Below are 23,994 nucleotides of genomic sequence, written 5' to 3' on the forward strand. Positions count from 1 at the left end.
TAGGGAGGGCGGGCAGCTGGCTCCGCCACACCTCCTTCCCAGCAAGGTGACCCACCCAGTCCCACCACCAATCCAGCGGTCCCAGGGAGAGGGCCAAAAAAAACCAGACCAGAGATAGCCTTAGGCACGATCTTTATTCACTTGGACACTGTACAAATATTACATTTTCCTTTTGTTGAAAAAAAGTATAAAAATAATCTTTATATAGGAATCCATTCGTTACTGCAAATCTTTCTAAATCTCTGCAAATGGCTCTAAATGAGGGTAAATGAATAAACGAGGGGCTATTGGGAGGAGGGAGGTTGGGTCAATCCTCAGGGACTCACCTGCCCAGATTCCTAGCTAGAGACCTCTGTTCCTGTTAGCACCCTCCCCCTTCCCCCAACACCACCTACAGGTGGTCAGGGCTAAGGGCCAGGCAGAAGGGAGGCAGGACAGGTCCAGGAGGAGCTCTAGGGTAAAGGGGTGGAGAGAAGTGAAGGAGGCAAGGAGTGGTGCTGGCAAGTGCCCAGCCCACCCCAGCTTCCCTCCTGGGAGGGGGAGAGCTGACAGGAACAGGGCAAGGGGGAGGTTAGACAAGCTGCCCTATGGAGTGAATGTGTTTCCTCACTCTGTGACACTGGGTGGCAGCAGAGCCGGGGCTCAGGGGGGGCACAGGGAGGACACAGGTGGGGGAAGGCTCCAGAAAAGGAGAAGCAAATATTTTGGCTCCACCATGGAGGGAGCTGAGCCCCTTCTGCTCTCCCAGCACAATGCAGGTGTCAGTGCAGGAGTGGGAGCTGTGGCCAGAACTGTGCCGTGAGGGAAAGCTGGGGAAGCCGGAGTCTGTGCTCTCAAGCTGTGTGTACGGCTGAGATGTAGGAGGTCCCCAAGCAGCCCTCAGGTTAGACAGTCTGTGTCCCAGCCACATAGGGCATGTCCCCGTCAGAGGTTGAGAACAGGCACATCAAAGAGGTCACAGACGCCTTCACTCTCATCCAGGTTGTAGATGTAATCGTGGTCTCCGGGGGGCGGAGAAAGGCGGAGAAGGGGGGCAAACACTGCAGAGAGCACCAGACTGAGGCCTGAGGTCAAGGCCAAGGCCCCCCACAACAGCCGCCCAACCCCTTGCCCACACCCACCGCCCACCTTCCTGGGCCACCCACCTTCTGAGGACATCAGCTCCTCCAGTAGCTCCGAGCTCATGCACTCTGGGGAAGGAGGGAGACCTCACTCACATTCTGGCTCCTGCCTCTCCACCCACCAAGCCCATGAAGAGGACCTCCCTCTGCTCCCATCAGGAACTTTTACACTATGTCCAGGTACCAATCATAACCCCGTCCCCAAGCTTCCTCAGAAGCTGCAAGACCCAATAAGCTGTGCCCCGTTCCCAGCCCCAAGGAGGAACACAGCCCTACCTGGTGTGGGATCAAAAATTTCTGACAGCTCTTTGGGGAGTTCCAGAACTGAAAGATAAGAAAGCCATGCTCAAGGGCACAGAGGTCCCACTCTAGCCCCCAACTTTCTCAGATCCTATACCACCCACCCTGGGGTTCCACATAGCTGAAGAGAGGAAGGCCCTGCCCTAAGCCAGGCTGGCATTATCTGTTGGTCTCCCTTGCTGACAAATTCTTCAGTGTGGAGTCCAGGATACCTAAGGCTCATTGGAGGTGACTGGTACGCCCTTGTAACTCAGAAGTGCTGCAGAAGGGCAAGCACACCACTCCCTTTCTGGGTCCAGCATGCATATGCTGACTGATGCAGGATACCCTGTCTGATGGAGGATACCCTGTCTGATGGAGGATACCCTGTCTGATGGAGGATACCCTGTCTGATGCAGGATACCCTGTCTGATGAGGAATACCCTCTCTGATGCAGGATATCCTGCCTGAAGAATGCCCTATCCATCCTTGCCCTTACTGAGCACTTCCTTGGTGCCAGGCTTCAGACAGCACACCCGAGCAGGGTTACCTGGCAGAGGAGGCAGACACTTCAATAGGGGCTGGTGCTACAGGGTGACAACCCTGCTACAAAAGTCTCATCGGGAGGATGCGCATGCAAAGCAGAGGAAAATGAAGCTGGGAGGAGCCGCGGCTGGCTGATCACCAGGGATGTCATAGGCGAGGTTTAGGAGCTCTGGTTTTACCCAGCAGGCCTTAGGAAGCCATTAAAGGTACTTTTGTAAACAGAGGAATGCCAGTCAGGTTGTGTTTCAGACAGACCCTTGTCGGTTGAGGTAAAGAGGAGGATGCTGAAGAATTTACGAGAAAGGTGGCTGGCAGTGATCCTGAGTGTTGGGGATATAAGAGATATCTGGAATTGAACTCACTTAGGTGATGTGAGGTGAGGAGTCGAAGGAGCTGGAACTGGAAAAGCAAGTTTTAGTTGAGAACACATGGGAATGAAGTGCCCATTGGATGTGCAGAGGAAGGCACGTGGACACAAGCATGGAGTTCAGGCAAAAGATCTAGGCAAGACGGAGGCTGGGGCTCATCTAGCCCTCTGCAGGTGTGGAATGGGATAGAGGCCCGGGAGTGTCAATGGTTAAAGAAGCGCCAGGGAGAGGCCAGAAGGGAAGCCGGTAAGAGGAGCCAAGAGCTGGTATCATTAAAGCCAAAGGAGAAAAAAAGCATCAATACGAAGCAAAAGAGCAGCAGGGCACATGAGCCTCAAAACGCGCTGGAGCTGGCAGTCGGGGGTGGGTATCAAGAGCATGGGGTGTGAGGTGGGTACAGGGGTCCTAACTGCTGCAACCGAAGGGTGACTGGGAGACCAACATATGAAGTGGAGTGGAGATGGCTTTTTCAGAGTCCTGACAGAGAGAAGACAGGGAAGGTGAGAGGGGGATACTCAGAGGGATGCTCATTTAGTGGGAGCGGTGTTTATGGGCTGAGGAGAACGAGTCCTGGAAAAAGCAAACACTCAGGCACAGGATGGAGATGGAATCCAGGCAGATAACATCGCCTCTCCAGGGAAGGGGCTGCCGACCTTTGGAGCCTGAGGGTCATACCACAGCCCCGTCCCCAAGAGAGTGCTCTGCCTTCTTGAGACCTAAGTCCAGGGTGGCAGGCCGGGCTTGAGAGAGGGCCGGGGAGTTCTGGGTCAGACCAATAAGGGGGACAGAGGGGCACCGCACCAGAGGGAGGCCAAGCTCCGCACTCTCGTTGGCAGAGCTCTGGTCTAGGCAGGGTTGACAGCAAGGGCTGGCCCTCATGCTGGCCAGCTCTGGCTGAGGAGATAGGAGAGCTGGGTTTCTAGCCCAAATTCTGTTTCTGACCCAAAACTGGCTCAGGCTGGATTCTCCTTGCTCCTGATGGGACAAGTACTCACCACCTGTGGGGTCCACTTTGATGGGCTCAAAGGAGGTAGAAGGGTTGGGTCCAGATGAACTGCTGCTGCTGCTGCTGCTGCTGCTACTACTGCTACTGCTGCTGTCCAGCAGGGCAGACGACTGCAGTGGCCGGGTGTCCAGTGCTGCCGGGCCCAGCGAGAGTGAGCTGAGCTCACCACTGTCCTTGTTATCAGATCCAGGGCCGCCACTCACTGCAACCACATGGCCCAAACCCATCACTTGGGGCAGGAAATGGAATATTGAAAATGGCTGTGCTAGAACCCACAGCCAGGATGACTACAGCCCTGGTTCCCAGGCCCAAGGAGAGTCAGGCACTGCCAGTCACCCCCGAAGAGGTCATCTGGAAATGAGGTACTGCAGGAGACAGGGGCATGAGGCCTCTAACACAGAGGCTGCCAAGGCAAGTCAGACAGGTGGATCTGGGGGGAAACTGCCACCACTAATGTCCCTTCACACAGTCAGAGATTCCCTGTTAAAAAAGGCTCTCCTTGTCCCGCCAGTGTGGCTCAGTGGTTGAGCATCAACCAATGAACCAGGAGGTCACAGTTCGATTCTCAGTCAGGGCACATGCCTGAGTTGTGGGCTCAATCCCCAGTAGGGGGCATGCAGGAGGCAGCCGATCGGTGATTCTCATCATCTTTGTTTCTACCACTCTCTCCCTCTCCCTTCCTCTCTCTGAAATCAATAAAAACATATTTTTTTAAAAAAGAAAAAAGGCTCCCTTGTCACAGCAAGGGGAGGCCAGCTGAGGGCCAGGAAAAGGACAACCTCCGCAAGGTCTCTTCCAGCTCTGAGTACAGCATCCCACAACACAGAGGTATTGCCTCTTGGGCCCCAGAGATCACCCCATCACCAGATGCTCATCATGCCTCACCTATGATCTCAGCTGCTGGAATGGCCATCCCTTGGGCTTCGACGCTAGCAGGGGCACAGATGGTGGTGGTGCTGGTGACCTGGGGACTGCTTGGGTGTGAGGCATCCTGGGGCAGGGCCACAGCAGGTTTGGGTAGAGGTGGAGGAGTAGAGAGAGCAGATGGGCTCTGGAGCAGATCTTCAGGTGGCGGCACAGGCACTGCCACAGGCGGTGAGCTCCATGCCTCCTTGTTCACCAGCAGCACCTCGATGGGACCACTCACACTCTTCAAATGAATCTGGTACTTCTTCTGCCCATTGAGGCCCTGCAGGTGTGGGGCAGGTGGAATTGGAAGCAGGCTTGGCTCCTGCCTGACCCTGAGCCACAGTGCCCTCTCTCACCCCAGGCTGCCCATTCTCCTAGATAACCCGAAACCTCAGGCCTCCCCTACCCACCCCACCCGAGACTTATCGGGCTCCACAGCCAGCCCCCGCCCTCAGCCAACCCCGCCTGCCTGAGCTGAGCACCCACCTCTGGGATGGGCACCTCCAAGCTGGTGCCAGAAGGAGCCCGGATGGCTAGAAGAGTGTCTCCTAGAATAACAAGGGGGATGGGTCAGGGCCCAGTGGTTCAATCTGAGCTGGGAATGGGGGTTCCTGTTCCTTGGAGCAGGAAGACCACGGTCTCTGAGGGGCTAGACACCCAATCCCCATAGTGGCTGGGACAGAAAACTAAAGCTTTTCTCCTTCTAAGACCCCAAGGGTGAATAACCAGAAAATATGAATTTAAACATGTGGAGCAAAACATTGCTGGCCAGGAGTATCCCATTCCCCAACTGAGGGCTGCTCCCTAGGTATAGGTGTTCTGGCCAAGGCCAACATCCCTTCCCCAGGACGGGTCTGGGGGATCAAAGACAGAGGAGGAACAGCTCCTGTATCCACAATGCAACTGAACGAACTGCAGGTTGGAAGCGGGCATCATGGCCCCCTGCATACAAGCATGCACGCATGAGCGCACGTACACGTACAGGTACACACACACACGCACACACACTTTCCCCTTATGTTTGCTCTTCACACCTGAGAAGCCAAACCCAAGGCACCATGCAGATGGGGACTGACCTAGAGACCCAGCCCAGAATTCCTGTATCCCCTCAGTATGGTTGGCCTCCATAGAGCCCCAGTGATCCTCTCACCCAGGACTCACCCTGCCTGACTGCTCTTTGGGAAGGCCCCAGCAACTCTCTTAAGAGACAGAACTCTCTTTAGATACTGAACCCACTGCTCAGGGCTGTGGCTCAGCCCAACCCCAACCCCATCTCCCCCCACTCAGGCTCTGCTCACCAGCAAAGCATCTGCAGATGTCCTCATGAGTCACGTAGGCCAAGGTGTGGGGGTTAAGGAGAACGACTGATGCCCTGCCTATGGTGACAGATGGCAGACCACACAGAAGACCCAGCTCTTCAGCAGAGGTCTAACTTACAAGCCCTCGGAGAAAGTCCTGGGGTCTGGGGTCTAGAAGGGAAGGATCACAGACCAAGATTGGTGGGAGAGGGGCTCTGAGAGGGAAGCAGGAGGCTGGGACCCGGCCAGGAGCTGCAGGACCATCCTCCCCAGAGGGACAGAGCCAGGACACCACAATGCAAACCCAGCTGGACTAGAGGGCCCCTCGCCCACACCCCAGGAGCGGGGGCTGCCAGGAGGATATCAGCTGTTCTGCACGTCCTCTGTGACGTTCCGGATGCTCTGCTGCACCCACACCTTGTGTTGATCCAGCTCTTGCTCTCGCTGCTGCAGCTCTTCGATCTCTGCCTTAAGCTCAATCAGCTTGTCCGCAATCTCCCGGGTGTTACAGCCAGGCCCCACGCCCCTGAGCCCAGGGAGGGGGGCTGAGGAGGCCTGCCAGGAGCTCTGGGTCCCATGGACCCTGCTCTCTCCTGCACCCTCCACCGCCCACCCAACACTTCCGGATGGGAGATCCCACTGCCCTCCCAGGTGCCTCTACTCACTTCCACTGGATGCTATTCTTGGATTTTTTCTCGATCAGCCCAATACCTTCCAGCACGTTGGTAATGTCGTAGATCCGCCGCTTCTGGCGCACAGCTAGGGTGTCAGCTGCCTGGCAGAGAGAACAGAGAGGAGGATGCTCAGCCCCACTCTCAGGTGTACCCTCAGCTACCTGGAGACTTGGCCTGGAGGGGGCTGGAAAGGGGGTGGACAGGCCCAACCCTCCTCCCAGGCATCACAGCAGCTCAGGACCGCAGGGTGGAAAGAGGCCCGGCACAAACTACACGGACGTTCCGATGCTCTTTTCCCCGGGCAGGGAGGGCCACGAGGACCAGCACCTGCAACCCTGAGCCTGGCACAGGGCTGACACCCAGTGGCCTCGGCCGAACGAACTACACAGCTCCCGACCTCCCACTTGGGAGAAAGCACCCGGATGGCGGCTTGCTCTCCGAGGGCTCCGCTGGGTCGCCCCAGGAGTTCCCGCTACCTGCCCAGGCCTATTCCAACATCCCCTCTGCCGCCCCGCAGGCCGGACCGCACCAGCTTGAGGTCAAGCACGCCGTCCTTGGCCTCCTGCAGAAGCGACACGAACTTGGTAGTGAGAAGCCCCAAGCTCTTCTCGTGCCGGCTCGGGGTGCCCGGGGGCGGCGGCGCCTGTGGCCCGGCCTCCGCCATCGCGCCCGCCCGCCGCCTCCCCTCAGCCAGGCCAGGCCAGGCCGGCGCCGCCGCCACTTCCGCTTCCGTTCCTCACCGCCCAGCCGCCGGCGCCATCGTCGCAGCTTCCGCTTCCGTTCCGCTCTCTCCTAGGGAACGTGGGGCAATTCCTCTCCGCGGGTACGGCCGCAAAACTTTGGGGCCGTCAGCAAATTTTCAACCGCCGAAAAGGACGAAATCAGCCCAGGTGGAGGAAGTCGGTGGCAGCCCAGGCAGTAGAGAAGGGGGAGCCACCAAAACCTTCCGGGTGGCCAACCCGTCTCCGGAGAGGAGACCGCGCTGCCGGATGAACCCAATGTGTGTCCCCAATTCCTGCTCCTATAAGCTGCCCCTCTGTCTTGGGGTCACCCATCCTATTATCGTATCTCACTTCCTGCCAAACAATAAGCACTAACTACATCTAGCTTGTCCTCTCGTCTCCAGCCTCACTCCCCTTCCCTGGTCCCAGCCTCATCTTCCTCTAGTCTCCACCCTGCAGTGCTCAGAGGCCACAGAATTATAGCCACTTTTCAGCCAATGCAAACACGTATACCAATGAGTCAATATATGTAAAGCACTTAGAGCAGTTCCCAGCATGTAGGGAGGATTTTGTGTTTGCTGGTATCATTTTGTTATTTTTTTTTTTTTTTTTTAGCGTTTTTGTTATTATTTCTACCCAGTCAGATTCTCCAGGAAGCAGACTTTGACCCAGGGATCTGCCTGCAGGAAGTTTATCCACGCTTGTAAGATAAGCAGAAATGGACAGAGAAGGAATTAAACTGCAATGCAGTTATAATAAAGACCCCAGCCCATCCTACTAGGAGCTCTGAAACTGGGGTGGCCCTTCCAAGACGTTCCATATCCAGACAGGGGTACGGGTTCTGGGCCTTTGTAGCCCAACACTGGCCTCGAGATTCAGCTGTGAGACCTCAGCAGCATACACTGCAAGCAGCGAGGGGAACAAGTGCCTTTGTCCTGAGGGTGTATTTGGGTGATTCCCTAGTGCCCGCTACATTATTACTACCTTATAGTCCCTTCTGTGGCCCCTTAACTCTCAAGATAAACAGTTCTCAGAGCCCACCATACACATTCTTTTATATATATTTATTTTTATTGATTTTTTTTTTTTTTTTACAGAGAGGAAAGGAGAGGGATAGAGAGTTAGAAACATCGACAAGAGAGAAACATCAATCAGCTGCCTCCTGCACACCCCCAACTGGGGATGTGTCCACAACCAAGGTACATGCCCTTGACCAGAATCAAATCTGGAACCCTTCATTCCACAGCCGACACTCTATCCACTGAGCCAAACCGGTTAGGGCTCACATTCTTCACAATAGCCTGTGATCTCTCACTTCTCTGCAGAGGTTACACACCCTCCTCTGAAGGGCCTGTCAGCATAGTTTTCATACTGTGATGTTGTCTGCATCCATGTTTGCACACCTCACTCTCCACCCCAAATTGGGGCCATCCAGTTCATTTCTGTTCTGAGCACTAAGAGGTCCTGGGTGGACTGGTCAAGACTTAATAATCACAGGGAGTACCGCCGCCTCCCCCCAAGGAAGTGAGCCCAGCCCTCCCCACCCCACCCCACCCCACAACACAGATGCTCTTTCCTGTTGGGAATAAAACGCCAGAGACTCAGCTTCCTTCCTTTCTGCATGTGGTCTTGGGGAGAGAGGAGGCAGGCTTCTGGACAGGGAGGTGGGACTGAGGCTTCCTTGGAAAGGGGAACTCGGCTGCATGCGGAGGTGTGACCCAGAGCCACCTAGGCCCTGGGAGCCAGTGGAGGGAGTGCCCAGCTCTGCTGTGAGGGCTGGGGGAGAGGGCCATCCTCAAGGCCAACGCTGTTTGCGGAGGAGGGAGAACTGGCCGCCTGGTCAAGCCTGGTGAGTTCCATACCAAACTGTCCTCTGCAACGCAGAACAGGAGCAGGGTCCAGTGGAGGCCTGTGCTCACCCTGCCTCACTTGGCATCTGAAGGGGCAACGCTGAGAAACCCAGCAAAGGAGGCTTCCCAGGTGCCTCCCCATCTCACCCTGCCTCCCTCCCATTTGCTGAGGAGCCTGGGCAGGAACCTCCCTCCTCCTTCTGAGAGGCCTAGACAGAGCCTGCAGCTCAAAGCTCCTCCACTCTGCCTGCTCTGGCCCAGACCCTTGCCCTGACTCCTACCTCCGCTCTGGCTCCTCCAGGGCCTAAAATGGACCCCACAGCCAAGGATGAAATGCAACCTTCACTTCCTCCCGGTATGAGCCCTTCTGGGTGGGTTGGGGGAGGGACGTGGCAAGAAAGATGGGAGTGGTGGGCTTGGGCCCTCCCTGCCAGGTCTGGCTGGAGTTCTGTCGGTCAGTGAGAGGAGTAGACTGCCCTGGGGTTTCAGGCTGAGGAGCAGGAAGGGGAGCAGGGTCCGGCAGCTGCTTCCTTCAGGCCCTGCCCAACTGACATGGCTACCCAGGCTCTTCCTGCCCAGGGCCAGAGTGGCCGGAGCAGGAGAGGGCGGAGCAGCTGGCCCGGGGTGCAGCACTCAAGTGGGCCTCAGGCATCTTCTACCGGCCGGAGCAGCTGGCCAGGCTGGGCCAGTACCGCAGCCGTGAGGTACAGCGCACCCGCTCCCTGGAAGCACGCATTAAGGTGGGCATCAGGCAAGGGGCAGGAGAGCTGGGGGTGGGTGGCCAGCTGGCCAGGCCTCACCGTCTCCCTCCCTTCCGCAGTCAGTGGTGCAGTCATACCTGGAGGGTGTGAAGACTGGTGTGTGGCAACTGGCACAGGCCCTCGAGGCCGTGCAAGGAGCCCGTGAGGCCCTGGGCCAGGCCCGTGGGTTGCTCCGGGGCATGGCCAAGGCTGTACAGACCCTAGAGCCCTTGCGGGAGCAGGTTGTCCAACACAAGCAACTGCAGGCCCTGTCTCAGCTGCTGCCCCGGCTGCGAGCAGGTGAGTGTGCAAGGGCCCTGGGATCCAGCCCCCAACAGTCAGTCAACACACTCATCAAGGGGCTGGGGTACCAGCGGGAGGTTGCATGGAGGGACACCCCAAGGGCCTCCCAGAGAGTAACTCTGGCTTCAGGTGGCACAGAAAGCAGGGTGCAAATTAGCTCACTCAGGTTTCCGAGCAGGGGATGTCTGCGTCAGCACTGATACCGAGTCAAGTGGCTCTGGCCGCCCTGGTTGTTACATTGAAATATTCCCTAACAGCGTGGGTGAATAGCCACTAGAATGTCCTCCCGTTCCTCCCTGCCTTCCCTCCAGGACCCCTGACTTCCTTCTGTTCCATCAGCTCAAGCGTTTACACCTGGCCCAACAGGCCTCTGCCCTTCCCTGGTCCTTTCAGATTGGCCAATGCTCTACTATCCTGGTTATATTTTATTCTCTAATAAGATTAAATTCATTCAGTAAAAGTCTACTCTACTGGTTATTTAATACTTTATACATCACCCCAGCCGCAGGGCCTCAGCATCTGATCCTGTACCCATTGCACAGGTGGGAAGGCTGAGGCCCAGGGCTGTCTCCTCTGCTCCCTCCTCAGTGCCGGCTGCAGTGGTCCACACACAGACCCTGATTGATGCCCATCGGCTCTTGGAGGCATATGTGAGCCTTAGGGAGCTGGAGCAGCTGCAAGAGGAGACGTGGGCCTCTCTGGGGAGTCTGGAGTTGCCAGTCTTTGAGGGGCTGGGCCCTCTGGCTGAGGCACTGGGCCAGGCTGTGGAAGCAGCTGTAGGGGCTGCAGGGCAGCTGGCCCGGGAGGACCCAGCCCTGTTGGTGGCTGCTGTGCGCGTGGCGGAGGTGGAGGCTGGCAGAACAACCCCCCTGGAGCAGGGCCCCCGGGACTGGCGGCAGCGCTGTCTGCGAGCCCTAGAGGAGGGCCTAGAGCGGGCCCACTTTGGGACACCCCTGCTGCCTGGACCAGGGGCCCTAGCAGGGTGGCTGGAGGCTCTGCGGGTGGCTCTACCAGCCGAATTGGCCACAGCGGAGGCACTGATAGCACCCTGCTGCCCACCACACTACAAGGTGGTCCGGCTGTGGGCCCACACCCTGCACGGCGGCCTGCGGCGCTGCCTGCAGCAGTTCCTGGAAGGGCCGGAGCTGGGAGCCTCTGACGCCTTCACCTTGCTGCACTGGGCGCTGCATGTGTACCTGGGGTCAGTGCCCCTGGGGCAATGGGAAGTGGGTGGATCAGAAGCTGGGGGCTCAGAGTGACGCTAGGCCACTCATCACCAGGCCAGAAATGATGGGGAGCCTGGAATTGGGGCCGGAGGCTGATGTGTCTCAGCTGGAACCTCTCCTGACCCTGGAGAATATCGAGCAGCTAGAGGCAACATTTGTATCCAAAGTCCGGGTGAGTAGTGGGGCCCAGGTCCAGAGCAGCTCTGCCACCAGCTGTGGGACTGTATCTGTAGGGTCACATGGCTACCTGTCTCTAGCAGGGTCAGTGCCCTGCTACATTCTGCTGCCCCTTGTCCCTTCCGCCAGGCAAGTGTGGTGCAGTGGCTGCAGAAGGCACTGGAAGGGGAAGTGGCTGAATGGGGCCGGGAGCGGGAGCCTGACACAGATCCATCCGGCTTCTACCACTCACCAATGCCAGCCATCGTGCTGCAGGTGGGTGGGAAGTGGCAGCCAGGTGGACAGCCCTCATACAGAAAGCGGGGGAGAGGGGGGCAGAACTAGGACGCTGCTGATGGCTGCCCATCCCTGCCTGTAGATCCTGGAAGAAAACATTCGAGTGACCAGCCTGGTCAGCGAGTCACTGCAGCGGCGGGTGCACGGCATGGCACTGTCAGAACTGGGAGCGTTCCTGAGGAGGTCTGCCAAGGCACCGGCCCACCCCCACCCCCGGCCCTGCTCCTGGGGCAGCCCAGGGGGGCTCTGAGTGAATAAGGCACAGCAGTGGGAAAGGCTCCTTGCAACAGTGCCTTGGGTATCTTGGAGGTGGGGGCCAGAGTACTTGGGACAGAAATTGTTGGGGTACCAGTGACAGCAGGGACAGGCGCCACCTCTGTCCTTTGCAGCTTTAATGATGCTCTGATCCGATTCTCCCGAGACCACCTCAGAGGGGAAGCAGTGGTCCCTCATTACGTGTCCTACCTACTGGCTGCCCTCAACCACCAATCGGCACTCAGGTACCATAAGGCCCCCACAGAACCCCACCTCCACTGACTGCTGAGTACCTGCTAAGTATGGACCCAGCCTTCACTGGTCTATTAGGAACTTTGGAGTCACATAGCCCCGTGGTTCCAATCCTAATACTACTAATTACTAGCTGGGTGACCTTGGGCTAGTTACTTCATCTCTCTTATTAGTATTATATGAGTAACTAGAGGCCCGGTGCATGAATTTGTGCACAGGTGGGGTCCCTCGACCTGGCTGGTGATCAGGGCTGTTTGGGGTCGGCTGGCCAGGGGGGAAGGACCATGGGGGTTGGCTGGCCACCCTGATGGGGGCCGATCAGGGCCAGCCGCGGGGGAGGGACTTCGGGAAGCTGGCTAGCAGCTGGAGATTGGCTGTGGGAGTGCACTGACCACTAGGGGAAGCTCCTATGTTGAGCATCTACCCCCTGGTGGTCAGTGAACATCATAGCTACCAGCAGGTCCTCCAGTCATAAAGGTTGCTTAGGCTTTTATATATAACTAAACTAGAGGCCTGGTGCACGAAATTCATGCACAGCGGGGAGGATCCCCTTAGCCCAGCCTGCACCCTCTCCAATCCAGGACCCCTTGGGGGATATCCGACTGCCGAGGTACTCCTGGGGATCGGTCCTAAACCGGCAGTCGAACATCCCTCTCACAATTCTGGACTACTGGCTCCTAACCGCCTCTGCCTGCCAGCCTGATTGCCCCTCACTACCCCCCCGCCGGCCTGGTCACCCCTAACTGCCCCCCTGCCGGCCTGATCACCCCTAACTGCTTCTGCCTGCCAGCCTGATCGCCCCCAACTCCCCCCCCCCCCCCCGCCGGCCTTGTTGCTCCCAACTGCCCCCCCTGCCGGCCGGGTCACCCCACACAGCCTGTTTGGTCATCTGTTCAGTTCTGATGGTCACTTAGGCTTTTATATAGATAGATGAGATGTTCTGAGGATCACATTTGATGTAAAGTACCTACCACAGTGCCTAGCACATAGTCTCATGTATTCATTAATTCAACATACTACAACATAGTATACTCACCAAGGCCTACTCTGTGTCTGGGGTTACAGCTGTGATCAAAACAGAAAAGTATTTCCTTCCCCTTGGGTCTTATATTATTTGGGATTAGAGGGCCAGTGCATGAATTCATGCACAGGTGGGGTCCTTCAGGGTGGCCTGTGGAGATTGGGCCCCAGTTCACACCCCCAGCCTCACAGCCCCACCTGGCACCCTGCCTTGGCCTGGTGCTGCCTGCTCTGCCATCCTGCCTGCGGGGCAATCAATCAGGGCTGCAGCACCCCCCCACCCCCCCGCTCCTTCTGCACCTGGGAGCTGGGCAGCAGCCTCGCACCCCACCGCTGCCACTGGTCTCCATATGCAGGGTGATCGGTGGAGCAATCAGGCCTCGCTCGCATCTGCTTTGGCCTAGTGCCGCCCACTCACCTGCTCCACCATCCCGCTGCGGTCCCGCTGTTGTCGGGGCTCATCGGGGCTGGCAGCACCTCCACTGCTGCCCGCTGCCAGTGCCGCATTGCCAATGCCCACCATGTTCCGCGCCGCCCCCTGGTGGTCAGCGCACATCATAGCAAGTGGTCAAACTCCCGGTCTCCTGGTTGAATGGGTCGAATGACCACCTGAGGGGACAATTTGCATATTAGGCTTTTATTACATAGGATGGGGACAGAGAGGTCAGACAAACAAGTTACTCCCTCTTGACTGATGAACTCTCTCCCCTTACCGATGAGGAAACAGAAACAGGAAGACATGGCTTGCTCAAGGTCTCACTGGGAATTAGAAACAGGTCTGACTGGGTTGTGTCTTTCCTAGCTTGCTGAGCCCACCCGTGCACACCCTAGACCAGCAGTTACCAACCTGTGGGTCGCGACCCCTTTGGGGGTCGAACGACCCTTTCACAGAGGTCACCTAAGACCATCGGAAAACACATATATAATTACATATTGTTTTTGTGACTAATCACTATGCTTTAATTATGTTCAATTTGTAACAATGAAAATACATCCTGCATATCAGATATTTTACGATTCTTAACAGTAGCAAAATTACAGTTATGAAGTAGCAACGAAAATAATTTTATGGTTGGGGGTCACCATAACATGAGGAACTGTATTAAAGGGTCGCGGCATTAGGAAGTTTGAGAACCACTGCCCTAGACCTTCAGAAGGCGAGGGCCCTTCTTGCCCCGTCCCGCCACACACACTTCCGCCACTAGGTGGCGCCCAAGTGGCCAGACCATCGAGGGCTGTGAGGGCCTTGGCCTTGGTCCTGAAGCCCTACTTTTGGTTGGTCCAGCTCCTCCGTGTCCGTCTTGCAGCCCAAAGGGGTGGTCTCAGGGGCCTTGGCTCCGGTGGAGGCAGCGCTGGACGAGTTGCAGAGGAGGATCTGCCGGCTGGTGTTGGAGGCGCTGTTGCTGGAGCTCCAGGTGAGACTTCAGGTGGGGATAAGGGTAGGAGGAGATAAGGCGTATGTTTGGGAGTCTCTGCGGGGAAATTCCGGGTCTGGATCGTCCTTCCAGCCCCTGTTCGCGACTCTGCCCTCGCGCCGTTGGCTGTCGAGCCCGGAGCTGCTGAACAATGTGTGCGAGCGGACAGCGCGCTTCTGCCGGAACTTCTGGCGTGTTCGGAACCCCGCATTCCAGGTGTGTTGGGGAAAGGCTGTCGGGGGTGGAACGCCGATGGAAAAGGTGTCCTGGGCCCACGTGATAGCCCTCCCCGCAGGTGCTCCTGGCCGAGACGGAGCGTGCGGTGGTGCTGCAGTACCTATGTGCGCTGATGCAAGGCCGCCTAGTGTGCCGCGGTGCGGACGAGCGGAACCAGGCAGCCGAGCGCATGCAACAGGATGCCACCCAGCTTCGGGATCTTTTCCTCGATTTGGTAAGAGCTTGTTGGGCGAGCAGGTGGGTGTGAGTCTCCGTGGTTGAGTGGGAGCCAAGGGCGGGCTCAAGACCTAGCCCAACGTGGTCAGGGCCTGGAAGAGAGCGCTCATTGCGCGCCGGTGCTGCTCACCCTGCGGAAGCTGCTGAACCTCCACGACCCCACGATGCTTGGCCTCGAGGTGGCAAGCCTTCGGCAACAATTTCCCGACGTAAGGTACGTGGATGGGGGCGGAAAGGGAGAAGGAACCTGGGAGGGATGGGGGGGGCTGATGCATCGCTGTGGTCCCCCCTTAGCGAGGAACATGTCTCTGCCCTCTTGGACCTGCGCGGGGACGTGTCCCGAGAGCAGCGCCAAGCCGCACTCAGCTCCCTGCAGGACGGCTCGCAGCCCTCGCCCCGCGCGGGTCGCCGCGCACTCTTCAGCCTTGTGCCAGCACCTACACCTTCTCCATCCTCCTGCCTCTTCTCGGGGTCCTGTGCCTGACTCTCAACTGCTCGCAGAATAAAGCTGTGTGCCCGCTCCCCCCACCCCCGTACGCCTGAATTGTGTGTGTTGGGAAGGGCTGGGGGATGAAATAAAAGTGTCCGCGAACGTTAGGGGGTCCAGGACAGGGACACGTCTACGGTATCCTGGCTCCAGTCCAGATATTCCGGCTGCCCCTCTCTGTCCCGGCATCAGTTCCCAAGCACCCGGCTTCCGTGAGCGGACTGCACCCCCACGACTCCGCGCCGAAGCAGTGATTTCGAGTCTCCCCAGCCCTGACTCGGGTACCACCGGAAGCCTTGAAACCCGCCTGGCCTGCGGGGAGCGGGCGGGCTCAGGACAACGCCCCGCCTAGGGACGTGACTTGAGGGCTGACACCGCCCCCCCGGCCCTGCCCGGCCCCGCCCCCGCAGCTGTGTTCCCTGGAGCCGGCCGCGGAGATGGACGCGAGCCCGCGCGCTTGCGCGTGCGCGTGCGCGTGCGCGCACCCGAGTGCGTGCGTCCCGGGCGTCAACTCCGGAGGGCTGGGCTGCCGGCGACCGATGTCTCGGAGCGGGAACGGTGACGGAGAGAAGAGCAGCGAACAGGTGGGGGTACGACCCGAGGATGGAACCCTTTTACCCGGAGAGGCTGAGACGGCGCGCGACGGGACCCCCCACCTCACCTACCAAGAAATCCCCCTTCTATTGTCTCTTGGCCCCGCCCTCCATTGGGCACGCCCTTTGCCTCATCCCCCGCCGTTTATTGGCTACAGGTCACGCCCCTCCTAGATATCTCCGTTCCCATTGGCTCCTCTTCCACGTTATCCTCTCCGGGAGTTTCCCCATTGGCGCAGGCCACACCCTCTCATTTGTCACCAGACTCCACCTTCAGTCTGGGTTCCTCCCCTCGCCATCCTTCATTCATTCTGCATCTCGTGCTGGATGCTTGAGACATGGGAGTGAGTCAGACCCGTCCCTGCCCTCAGGGAGTTCAGGACATGGTGAGGGGACACGGACCTAGGCTACGACAGTGACAACCTAGGGCGGTAAAGAGGCCGCCTAGGCGCCCTGGGAGCCTCTAAGACGCCTGGAAGACTTCCCGGAGGAGGTGAGGCCTAAACCAAGCCCTGAAAAAATAGATAGGAGTTTGCTCCAGGGAGACATTGGGAAAGCATTCTTGGCAGAGGGGCCTGAGACATAAAAGACACAGGCGTATTCTGGCCATTGCAAAGAAGTGGGTGGAAGGAAAGATGAAGGGGGACTGGTCCAGGTAGAGGCTCGGAGACCACTGAGAAGTTCAGTAAAGTGCACAGTTAGTTGAGGGGAGTGAAGCCTGAGGCCAGAAATCTTTTTAAGCAGCTGGTCTCTGGGCGGGGTGGAAGGAATGTGTGTGTGTGGAGGGCGGGGCGGGGGGGGGGGTGGGGAGCGGGGGTCAGATCCAGATGGGAAAACAAAGTGCAAGGAAGGAATGATTCCAGTTCTGAGAAGGAAAGGGGCTCTTGGGTGCAGTCATTTATTGAACAGCTGCTCTGGGCTCTGGGGACACACTGTGAACACTCAAAAGGAGAAAACAGATTAACTAACAATTAAATACGCTGTACTTCATATGGAGGTACCTGCTACAGAGAACAATGACCGGAAGGAAGGGGGTGGGGAATTGTGGTGGAATAGGGAGAGGAGATTTACTGTTTTATAGAGTGTGCTTTAGGGAGGCTTTTCTAATAACATATTTGTGCCAAAATATGAGGTAAGGGAGAGAGTGACCACTGCAGTTATATGGGGGAAAGACATTCCTGACAGGGGACATGTTCAGTTTGAGATGCCTACTATACATTCCAGGAAAAACATGTGGAATTGAGAACTGGCAACACTGGTCTGAGGTTTATGGGAGAAGTCTGGGCTGATGATCCTAAAATTATGAGAATGGATGAGATTCCCTAGGGAGTGAGCACAATTGGAGGAGAGAAGTTTCCATATAAGTTTCCAAGTGCACTACTGTGTTAAGAGGTCAGGAAGATAGCAAGGAAGGAAGATCAAGAACAAACAGCCAGAAAATAAATAAATAAGTAAATAAAATAAAGAACAAACAGCCAGTGAGGTAGGAGATTTGGGGAGCCAAGTGGAGAACGTGTGCCCAGAATGAAGTGATTAACTGTGTCAAGTGCTGCTGATCAATATGAAGATTATTGATGACCTTGGTCAGATAAGTTTCAATAGAGATTGGGGGGAAAGCCTAATTGGAGTGAAATTTAAGAGAGAACAGGAGCCCTGGCTGGTGTGGCTCAGTGGCTGACTGTCATCCTATGCTCCAAAAGGTTAGATTCCTGGCAGGTAAGGGCACATGCCCTGGTTTCGGTCCGGATCACCAGTGGGGGGCAGGCAAGAGGCAGCTGATTGATGTTTCTCTCTCAACCATATTTCTCTCTCCCTCTTCCTTCCTCTCTCTAAAATCAACAAAAACATATTTTAGAGAGAGAGAACAGGAAAGAAAGAAATGTGCTGCAGTGAGGAACAGCTGGAGGGAGTATGTGGGTTTTTTGTTTTGTTTTGTGAATCCTCACCCAAGGATATTTTTTCCATTGATTTTTAGAGAAAGAGGAAGGGAGGGGGAGAGACAGAAAGAGAGAAACATCGATGTGAGAGAGACACATCAATTGGTTACCTCCTGCACACGACCTGACCGGGGCTGGGGATCCAGCCTGCAACCAAGGTATGTGCCCCTGATGGGAATTGAACCCAGGACCCTTCAGTCTGAGTGGGCCAACGCTCTAACAACTGAGCCAAACTGGCTAGGGCTTTGTTTTGTTTTTTTTAAGATGGATAAATAACACATGTATTTATGCTGATGTAAAGAATCCAGCAGAGAAGAAGATATTGGTGATGCAGGATGTAGAAGAGAGGAGAAAGGCTGGCAATGTGTCCCTGAGCAGGCAGGCAGGCACGGGAGTTCAGAGGCTGGAGAAAAACAGCATTGGATTGAGCCCTGGTACAGAGTCAGGGCTGAGTGCCCCCAGCACTGGCCTTGGATGACAACTAGGAAGATGCCTCTGATAGGGGACAGACCAGGGATTGGCTTGGATTTACTAAAATTTCTCTTTGACCCCTAAGAGCTGATTCTAAATTGGATTTGAACAGATGGTTCAGTGGAGAGAGAGCATTCCAGGTAGAGGGACTAGCATAAGCAAGGGGCATGCAGGCAATCAAACCGAGGCCTAATGGGCTGGAGGGGATGGGGGAGGTTGGGAGGGGAGGGAGAACTGAGAAATGCTACAGATAGGAGGCAGGTAGAAGGTAGTGAGGCCCCCTCACCCATCAGCCTGGCCGCTGAGGCTACATTCTACCAGCTTGCAGCCTAGGTGGGTGCTGAGCACAGGGATTAGAATCACGAGTAGGGGTTCAGGCCTGTTGCAGGAGCTCACAGGCTGAAGGTGTTCCAGGGACCATCCATAGACTCTTCCCCCGGATTTCTCCCAGGCCAGCTTGCTTTGGTGAGCCTGCTGGAGGGAATGGACACTGGGGTAGGTGGGGCGAGGGGGCAGCTACCCAGACCCCTGGGAACCCAGCAAGGGCAGTGTAGAGTACAGGGCTTGCTGGTCCTCAGGCCACATCCACTCATGCTGGCCTCCACACGCCCTTCTGTGTCCCCAGAAGTCAACAGTGTGGGGCGTTGGAGTGGCCCAGCTGGATGTGACCCCCAGAACAGAATGGTGCTGGACTCAGGGGCTCAGGTGTATGGGCAGCCACCCCCCAGCCCACCAGCCAGGCGCGCAACCTTGGGCCGTAGGCCGAAGCCCTCAGACCGAGATGGAACACCGCTGTACCCCTGGCCTCGGTCCCTGGCCTTGCCCCTGGCTCTGTCGGTCTCCTCAGCCCTGCGGCCCCGGCCTGAGCTGCAGTCCCTCTCAGAGCTGCGCTTGGGCCACTATGGCCACATGCGCCGCAGTGAGAGCACCTACACCATAAATAATACTGGCCGACTCAGGGGTGGCACCCAGAGTCAGGCCCCACCTGGACGCAGACGGGATCTAGGCAGGGGCACCCTGCGGTCTGCTTCCTCCCTGCCTCACATTGCCAAGACTCAAAAGTCCGGAGGCCGTGGTGCCAGCAGGAGCCCCTGCCTATTGATGGCCCTGCGGCCAACCAACATGGACAGTGAGCGGGACAAGTTCTTCCAGTCCCGTTACACCTACAACCCACAGTTCGAGTACCAGGAGCCCATGCCTACGGCTGTGCTGGAGAAGTACTGTGAGGCCTCTGGACAGTTCATCCATCAGGTCAGTCCAGCCTGCCCACCTCACCCTGGCCCTGACCACCCCAGAGGCCTGGCCTGACCACCCACTTGGACCCTGTGTGCAGGCAGTTGGCATCATTGAGGCTGTCCTGGAGAAGTTTGGCACCTACGAACACTTTGAGGCTGCGACTGGGGGCCAGCTGCTGACCAAGTGCCAGATCTGGTCTATTGTGCGCAAATACATGCAGAAGGAGGGCTGTGTCGGGGAGGTGAGCTTGCTCTGCCTTTGAGCACCCTCTTCTACCTGACCCAAACTGGCCTGACCGGTGGGTGGTGCCAGACCCAGCTCCACACCTGGCCAGCTACAGACCCCTGGCAAGCCCCTGTCCCTGCCCTAGTAAGGTGGGAACTGGCTCTGAGCAGAGATGGCGAAGAGTGGGTGTCCTGGCCAAGTGTCCAGCCTGGATGCCCTGTGGCGTTATTAGTGGGACCACCTGCACACCGGCCCCAGGGCTGGTGGCCATGGCTCTGAGCACTGCTGCTGCCTGCAGGTCGTGGTGCAGCTGAGTGAAGACCTGCTGTCCCAGGCAGTGATGATGGTGGAGAACAGCAGACCAACACTGGCCATCAACCTGACCGGAGCCCGCCAGTATTGGCTGGAAGGCATGCTGCGGCACGAGATAGGTCAGGGTGTGGGTAGGTGGGTGGGCAGGTAGGGATGAGAGGGGGCTGGGATGTGGGGGGACAATGAGGGGCCCCAGAAACCCCACCCCTCTCTTTCTCCCACTTACCTTTGAGGCTAGCGCCCTTTCCTTTCATGAGTAGTCACCTCCTCCCTCTGGCTCAGGGAGGTAGGCCCGAACATGCCTGCCCCTCTCTGGGCTCACCCTCATCTCTCTCTCCTCTTGGGTATCTTTTCCTCCCTCCACTTCCTCTCTGGTTTCCCTGGGCAGTGGGGACAGGCTGTTGGGGCCTGGACAGGCCAGAGGGAAAAAACACTGAGGGTCTCACTAGCCCAGCCAACATGCAGGCCCTCCAGGGTGGGAATGGAATTGGCTGAGGACACACAGAGCCAGGTATAGGAGGGGGTAGGCCAGGCTGGAAGGAAAGCGGGGGACACAAACTGCTATTCTTTTCTGCCTGTCCCTCCTCATCTAGAATTCTGTTGCCCTGGGTAAACGTTGGTTTTTGCTAGGGACATCAGCGGGACTGTCCAAACAATAGGGCATGCAAGATGTGGGGCTGGGGTGGTGTGTGAGTTCCTGTCCTCTCCAGGGGGCTGGGAAGCAGTGTGAGTTTGGGAGTGGTGTGTGTGTGTGTGTGTGTGTGTGTGTGTAGTCCTGGATGGGTGGAGGAGGACTCTTGCATGTGAGACTCTATGGGTCCTTGGGTGCAGGTGCCCCCGAGGTTGGATGAGTCTGTAAGTTGGGACAGGGGTGGCAGGGAGAGGCTATGGGAGAGCCTGAGTTTAGGGGCATGAGGATACCCGCATGAGTACAAGAGGCCTGGCAGGAGGGTTCCGGGATGACCCGCCCAGCACCGCCTCCCTCGCCCTCCCCCAGGCACCCACTACCTGCGAGGCGTGAACAATGCCCGGCAGCCCTGGCACAGCGCGGAGGGCCGGCTGCAGTACAGGTTGCGGCCAGCGAACCCCACGGAGGAGGGCCTGGCCAGCCTGCACAGCGTGCTGTTCCGCAAGCAGCCCTTCCTGTGGCGGGCGGCGCTGCTCTACTACACCATCTACCGAGCGGCGCACTTGTCTTTCCGCCAGCTCTTCCAGGACCTGGCGCGCTACGTGCAGGACACAGACGTGCGCTGGGAGTACTGCGTGCGCGCCAAACGCGGCCAGACCGACACCTCGCTGCCAGGTAGGTACCCATTTGAGGAGTACCCTGAGCTGGGGCAGGGGCGGCAGTGGCTTCAGGTGTAGAGGCTTATGGCCCTCCCATGCCCACAGGATGCTTCAGCAAAGACCAGGTGTACCTGGATGGCATCGTGCGCATTCTGCGACACCGCCAGACCATCGATTTCCCGCTGCTGGCCTCGCTGGGCAAGGTGAGTGACCACAGGCCTTCAGAGGTTCCAGCCAGCTCTCCTCATCGTAGTATTCCCTGAGCCTCTGATGGGTGCTTGACTGAAGACTGGTGCCAGGCCTCTCTGGTAGGTGGAGGTGAAATGACAGCCTGGCAGGTGCTTGACCCAGCCTGCAGGTGTGTGTGTGTGGAGATACTGCATCACTCCAGACCAAAGGAGCAGTCAGGAAGGCTGGAGATGGAGGCCGGAGAAATGGCCAGGGACCAAGTCCCTGGCACTGGGTATCTGTGCCAAGCTGAGAAAGGTAAACTGCATCTGAAGCAATAGGGACTCAGAGGAGCTTTAAGCAAGTTGTGGCTGGATGTCAGATGGGAGGTGGATTGAGAGAGAGACCTAGGAAAGGGAATGGGGGGCGGGAGGCCTTTCTAATCACTCCTGCAGAACTGATGGTGTCTGGCCTAACCCAGCAGTGGCCATGCAGTTGGAGAGGGAGGGGCAGGCTTGGGAGCTCTTCAGAGAGTGGGGTCCCTTGGGCTCAGTGGCCACCCTGAGTGGGAGGGTGACAGGTCCCAGCCCCCTCCCTGGAATCTGACCTAGTGGGCTGTCAGGAGAGTTCCTGGCATAATCTGACACCTAAGAATTCCGTGTTGGCCATGGGGAGTCTGAGGTACCTGTGGGCTGTCTAGGAGAAAGTGTTCAAAGGCAATTGGGGGAGCTAGGCTAGAGACAGGAGTGGGGTTGTAGGGCATAGATGATAAAAGAAGGTGTTAAGAAAAAGAGCAAACACCCAGGACTGTGCCTGGGGATACATCACATTGGGAATGGGTCAGGAGGAGGCAGGGAGGAGTTCCAGGAGCACGGGGCAATAAACCATTGATAGAGAGCTGGGACCAGCCACCTGAAAGCCAGGGCCTCTGCCTACCCCTCAGCCCAGCTTCCTCCCTGCAGGTGTCCTATGAGGATGTAGATTACCTGCGGCCCTATGGGGTGCTGAACAATGCTCGGGTGCCCCACTTCATGCAGGACCTGGAGCGCTACCGGCAGCAGCTGGAGCACATCATGGCCACCAACCGGCTGGACGAAGCAGAGTTGGGCCGCCTGCTGCCTAACTGATACTGGCTGAGGGCTCTAGACCATCCCCCTGAACAGGAAGAGGGCTGCTCTGTGCTTCCACAGCCTGGGTGTTTCTTGGGGAAGCTGAGGGGACAGGAGCATCTCAGGAGGGAGAAGTGTGTTCCCTGCTAGCCTCCCTGGACCTGGTGGCCAGCAGCAGCATGTTGAGCAAACAGTGTGCCCTCCCACCTGTCTGTTGAGCAGAGGGGAAGCCTGGGGGCAGCAGGGAACCTGAGCATGGATGGGGATGGGGGATGGTTTGGGAGTAGAAACTTGTTCTTGCATGAGATGACTTTGGGTATCTGCGTACTCCAGTGTCCCTTCCCCCACCCGGCCCCTTGGTGCTCCTTCAGCTTTCATGCTGTCTACCTCTCACTGGGCCCTGGTGGGGGTCTCTCTTCTTCTGGGGTGATTACCTGAGCCTGGGGTCCTGGCTTTCACATAGACTCAAGGGACAAGGGTCCTAGTAGGTAGAGACCCAGCTGGGCTGGGATGTGCTTTCCAGCATTTTGCCTCTCCCACTGCATGTATTTATTCCCTATTTATGTGCTCTCCTTCCTGGGGCTGGAGGCAGCAGCTTCTGAAGGTTCAGGGACAGGCTCCTCTGGAAGGCACCCACTGTTCCTAGCCCCCTTCTCAGCACACGCACACACACGTGCACACACACACACACACACACACACACACACACACACACACAGTGTTTCAGGCCTTGTGAGCTGAGCCCGAGAGTTCACCAGGCCCTGCTCCTACCCCCACCCCCTCCTCAGGCCTCTGTTGTCCTCGTCTTTGTCCACACCCTCACAGCTGGTCTCTGACAGAGGTTGGCATAGCCTGGCAGCAGCCATAATCAAACCTGAGGGGCAGACACCTACCTGTCCCAAATCCTGAGCCCCCCCTGGACCAGGAGAGGTGCAGAGATGGTTGTTGCTTCCAGTTTCACCGCAGACTCGCTGTCTGAGGTTGCCCCAGGCCCACTCCCACCCTTGGCCTTAGTTTTCTCATCTGTAAAATTTGGAAATGCAGCTGGAAAGCCCTTATTCATTTAGTCAGTGAAATGTACTGAACGCCGTCTGTGTGCCAGTCACTGGTCAAGCCCCCACTGAGCTCCCAGTCCTGAGGAGCCAGACAATTAAAACAACAATGACAAGAAGCTGTGTGGTCTTTGTCTACCCAAGATCCCTTCCTCTTCCTCTTAATCCCAGGGCCCTCAGCTCTCGCCCTCCCTATGTGGAGAGAAGTTCCCCTTCCCTGGCTTTCC

General features: G+C 57.4%; 3 protein-coding genes across 15 annotated transcripts; 2 read left to right on the plus strand and 1 right to left on the minus strand.

The window, feature by feature from the left end:
- Positions 1-115: 115 nt before the first annotated feature.
- E2F4 (E2F transcription factor 4) lies at positions 116-6,920 on the minus strand. Of its 6 annotated transcripts, none has more exons than XM_036345117.1 (10): positions 6,731-6,920; positions 6,193-6,302; positions 5,892-6,053; positions 5,528-5,571; positions 4,716-4,777; positions 4,206-4,509; positions 3,310-3,549; positions 1,398-1,445; positions 1,146-1,190; positions 116-1,057 (listed from the first exon to the last, which is right to left on the minus strand). In XM_036345117.1, exons 1-10 carry the CDS (start codon positions 6,863-6,865, stop codon positions 885-887), a joined length of 1,323 nt encoding a protein of 440 aa, XP_036201010.1. In that variant the 5' UTR covers positions 6,866-6,920; the 3' UTR covers positions 116-884. The 6 variants fall into 6 exon arrangements, 5 of the variants coding, with proteins under 5 accessions (XP_036201010.1, XP_036201012.1, XP_036201011.1 ...); XM_036345119.1 differs by having other exon boundaries at positions 116-1,040; positions 6,731-6,919; XM_036345118.1 differs by having other exon boundaries at positions 3,310-3,522; positions 6,731-6,918.
- Positions 6,921-8,552: 1,632 nt separating this feature from the next.
- On the plus strand, positions 8,553-15,739 carry EXOC3L1 (exocyst complex component 3 like 1). 6 transcript variants are annotated; one of them, XM_036345852.1, is made up of 14 exons: positions 8,553-8,772; positions 9,075-9,128; positions 9,338-9,513; positions 9,594-9,813; positions 10,405-11,017; positions 11,097-11,214; positions 11,349-11,474; positions 11,578-11,678; positions 11,885-11,995; positions 14,308-14,437; positions 14,531-14,653; positions 14,733-14,888; positions 14,980-15,104; positions 15,185-15,418. In XM_036345852.1, exons 2-14 carry the CDS (start codon positions 9,083-9,085, stop codon positions 15,372-15,374), a joined length of 2,235 nt encoding a protein of 744 aa, XP_036201745.1. In that variant the 5' UTR covers positions 8,553-8,772; positions 9,075-9,082; the 3' UTR covers positions 15,375-15,418. The 6 variants fall into 6 exon arrangements, with proteins under 6 accessions (XP_036201745.1, XP_036201746.1, XP_036201743.1 ...); XM_036345853.1 differs by having other exon boundaries at positions 9,353-9,513; XM_036345850.1 differs by having other exon boundaries at positions 14,531-14,888; positions 15,185-15,737.
- Positions 15,740-15,805: 66 nt separating this feature from the next.
- On the plus strand, positions 15,806-23,938 carry KIAA0895L (KIAA0895 like). Of its 3 annotated transcripts, XM_036345858.1 has the most exons (8): positions 15,806-15,961; positions 16,342-16,463; positions 19,004-19,629; positions 19,712-19,855; positions 20,138-20,270; positions 21,149-21,454; positions 21,544-21,641; positions 22,569-23,938. In XM_036345858.1, the coding sequence occupies exons 3-8, from the start codon at positions 19,060-19,062 to the stop codon at positions 22,731-22,733; spliced, it is 1,416 nt and encodes a 471-aa protein (XP_036201751.1). In that variant the 5' UTR covers positions 15,806-15,961; positions 16,342-16,463; positions 19,004-19,059; the 3' UTR covers positions 22,734-23,938. The 3 variants fall into 3 exon arrangements, 2 of the variants coding, with proteins under 2 accessions (XP_036201751.1, XP_036201752.1); XR_004973611.1 differs by having other exon boundaries at positions 15,806-16,463; positions 21,544-21,924; positions 22,569-22,687; XM_036345859.1 differs by lacking the exon at positions 16,342-16,463.
- Positions 23,939-23,994: the final 56 nt, after the last annotated feature.

This window comes from Myotis myotis, unplaced genomic scaffold (assembly GCF_014108235.1).
Source record: "Myotis myotis isolate mMyoMyo1 unplaced genomic scaffold, mMyoMyo1.p scaffold_m19_p_19, whole genome shotgun sequence".
NCBI classification, from domain to species: domain Eukaryota; kingdom Metazoa; phylum Chordata; class Mammalia; order Chiroptera; family Vespertilionidae; genus Myotis; species Myotis myotis.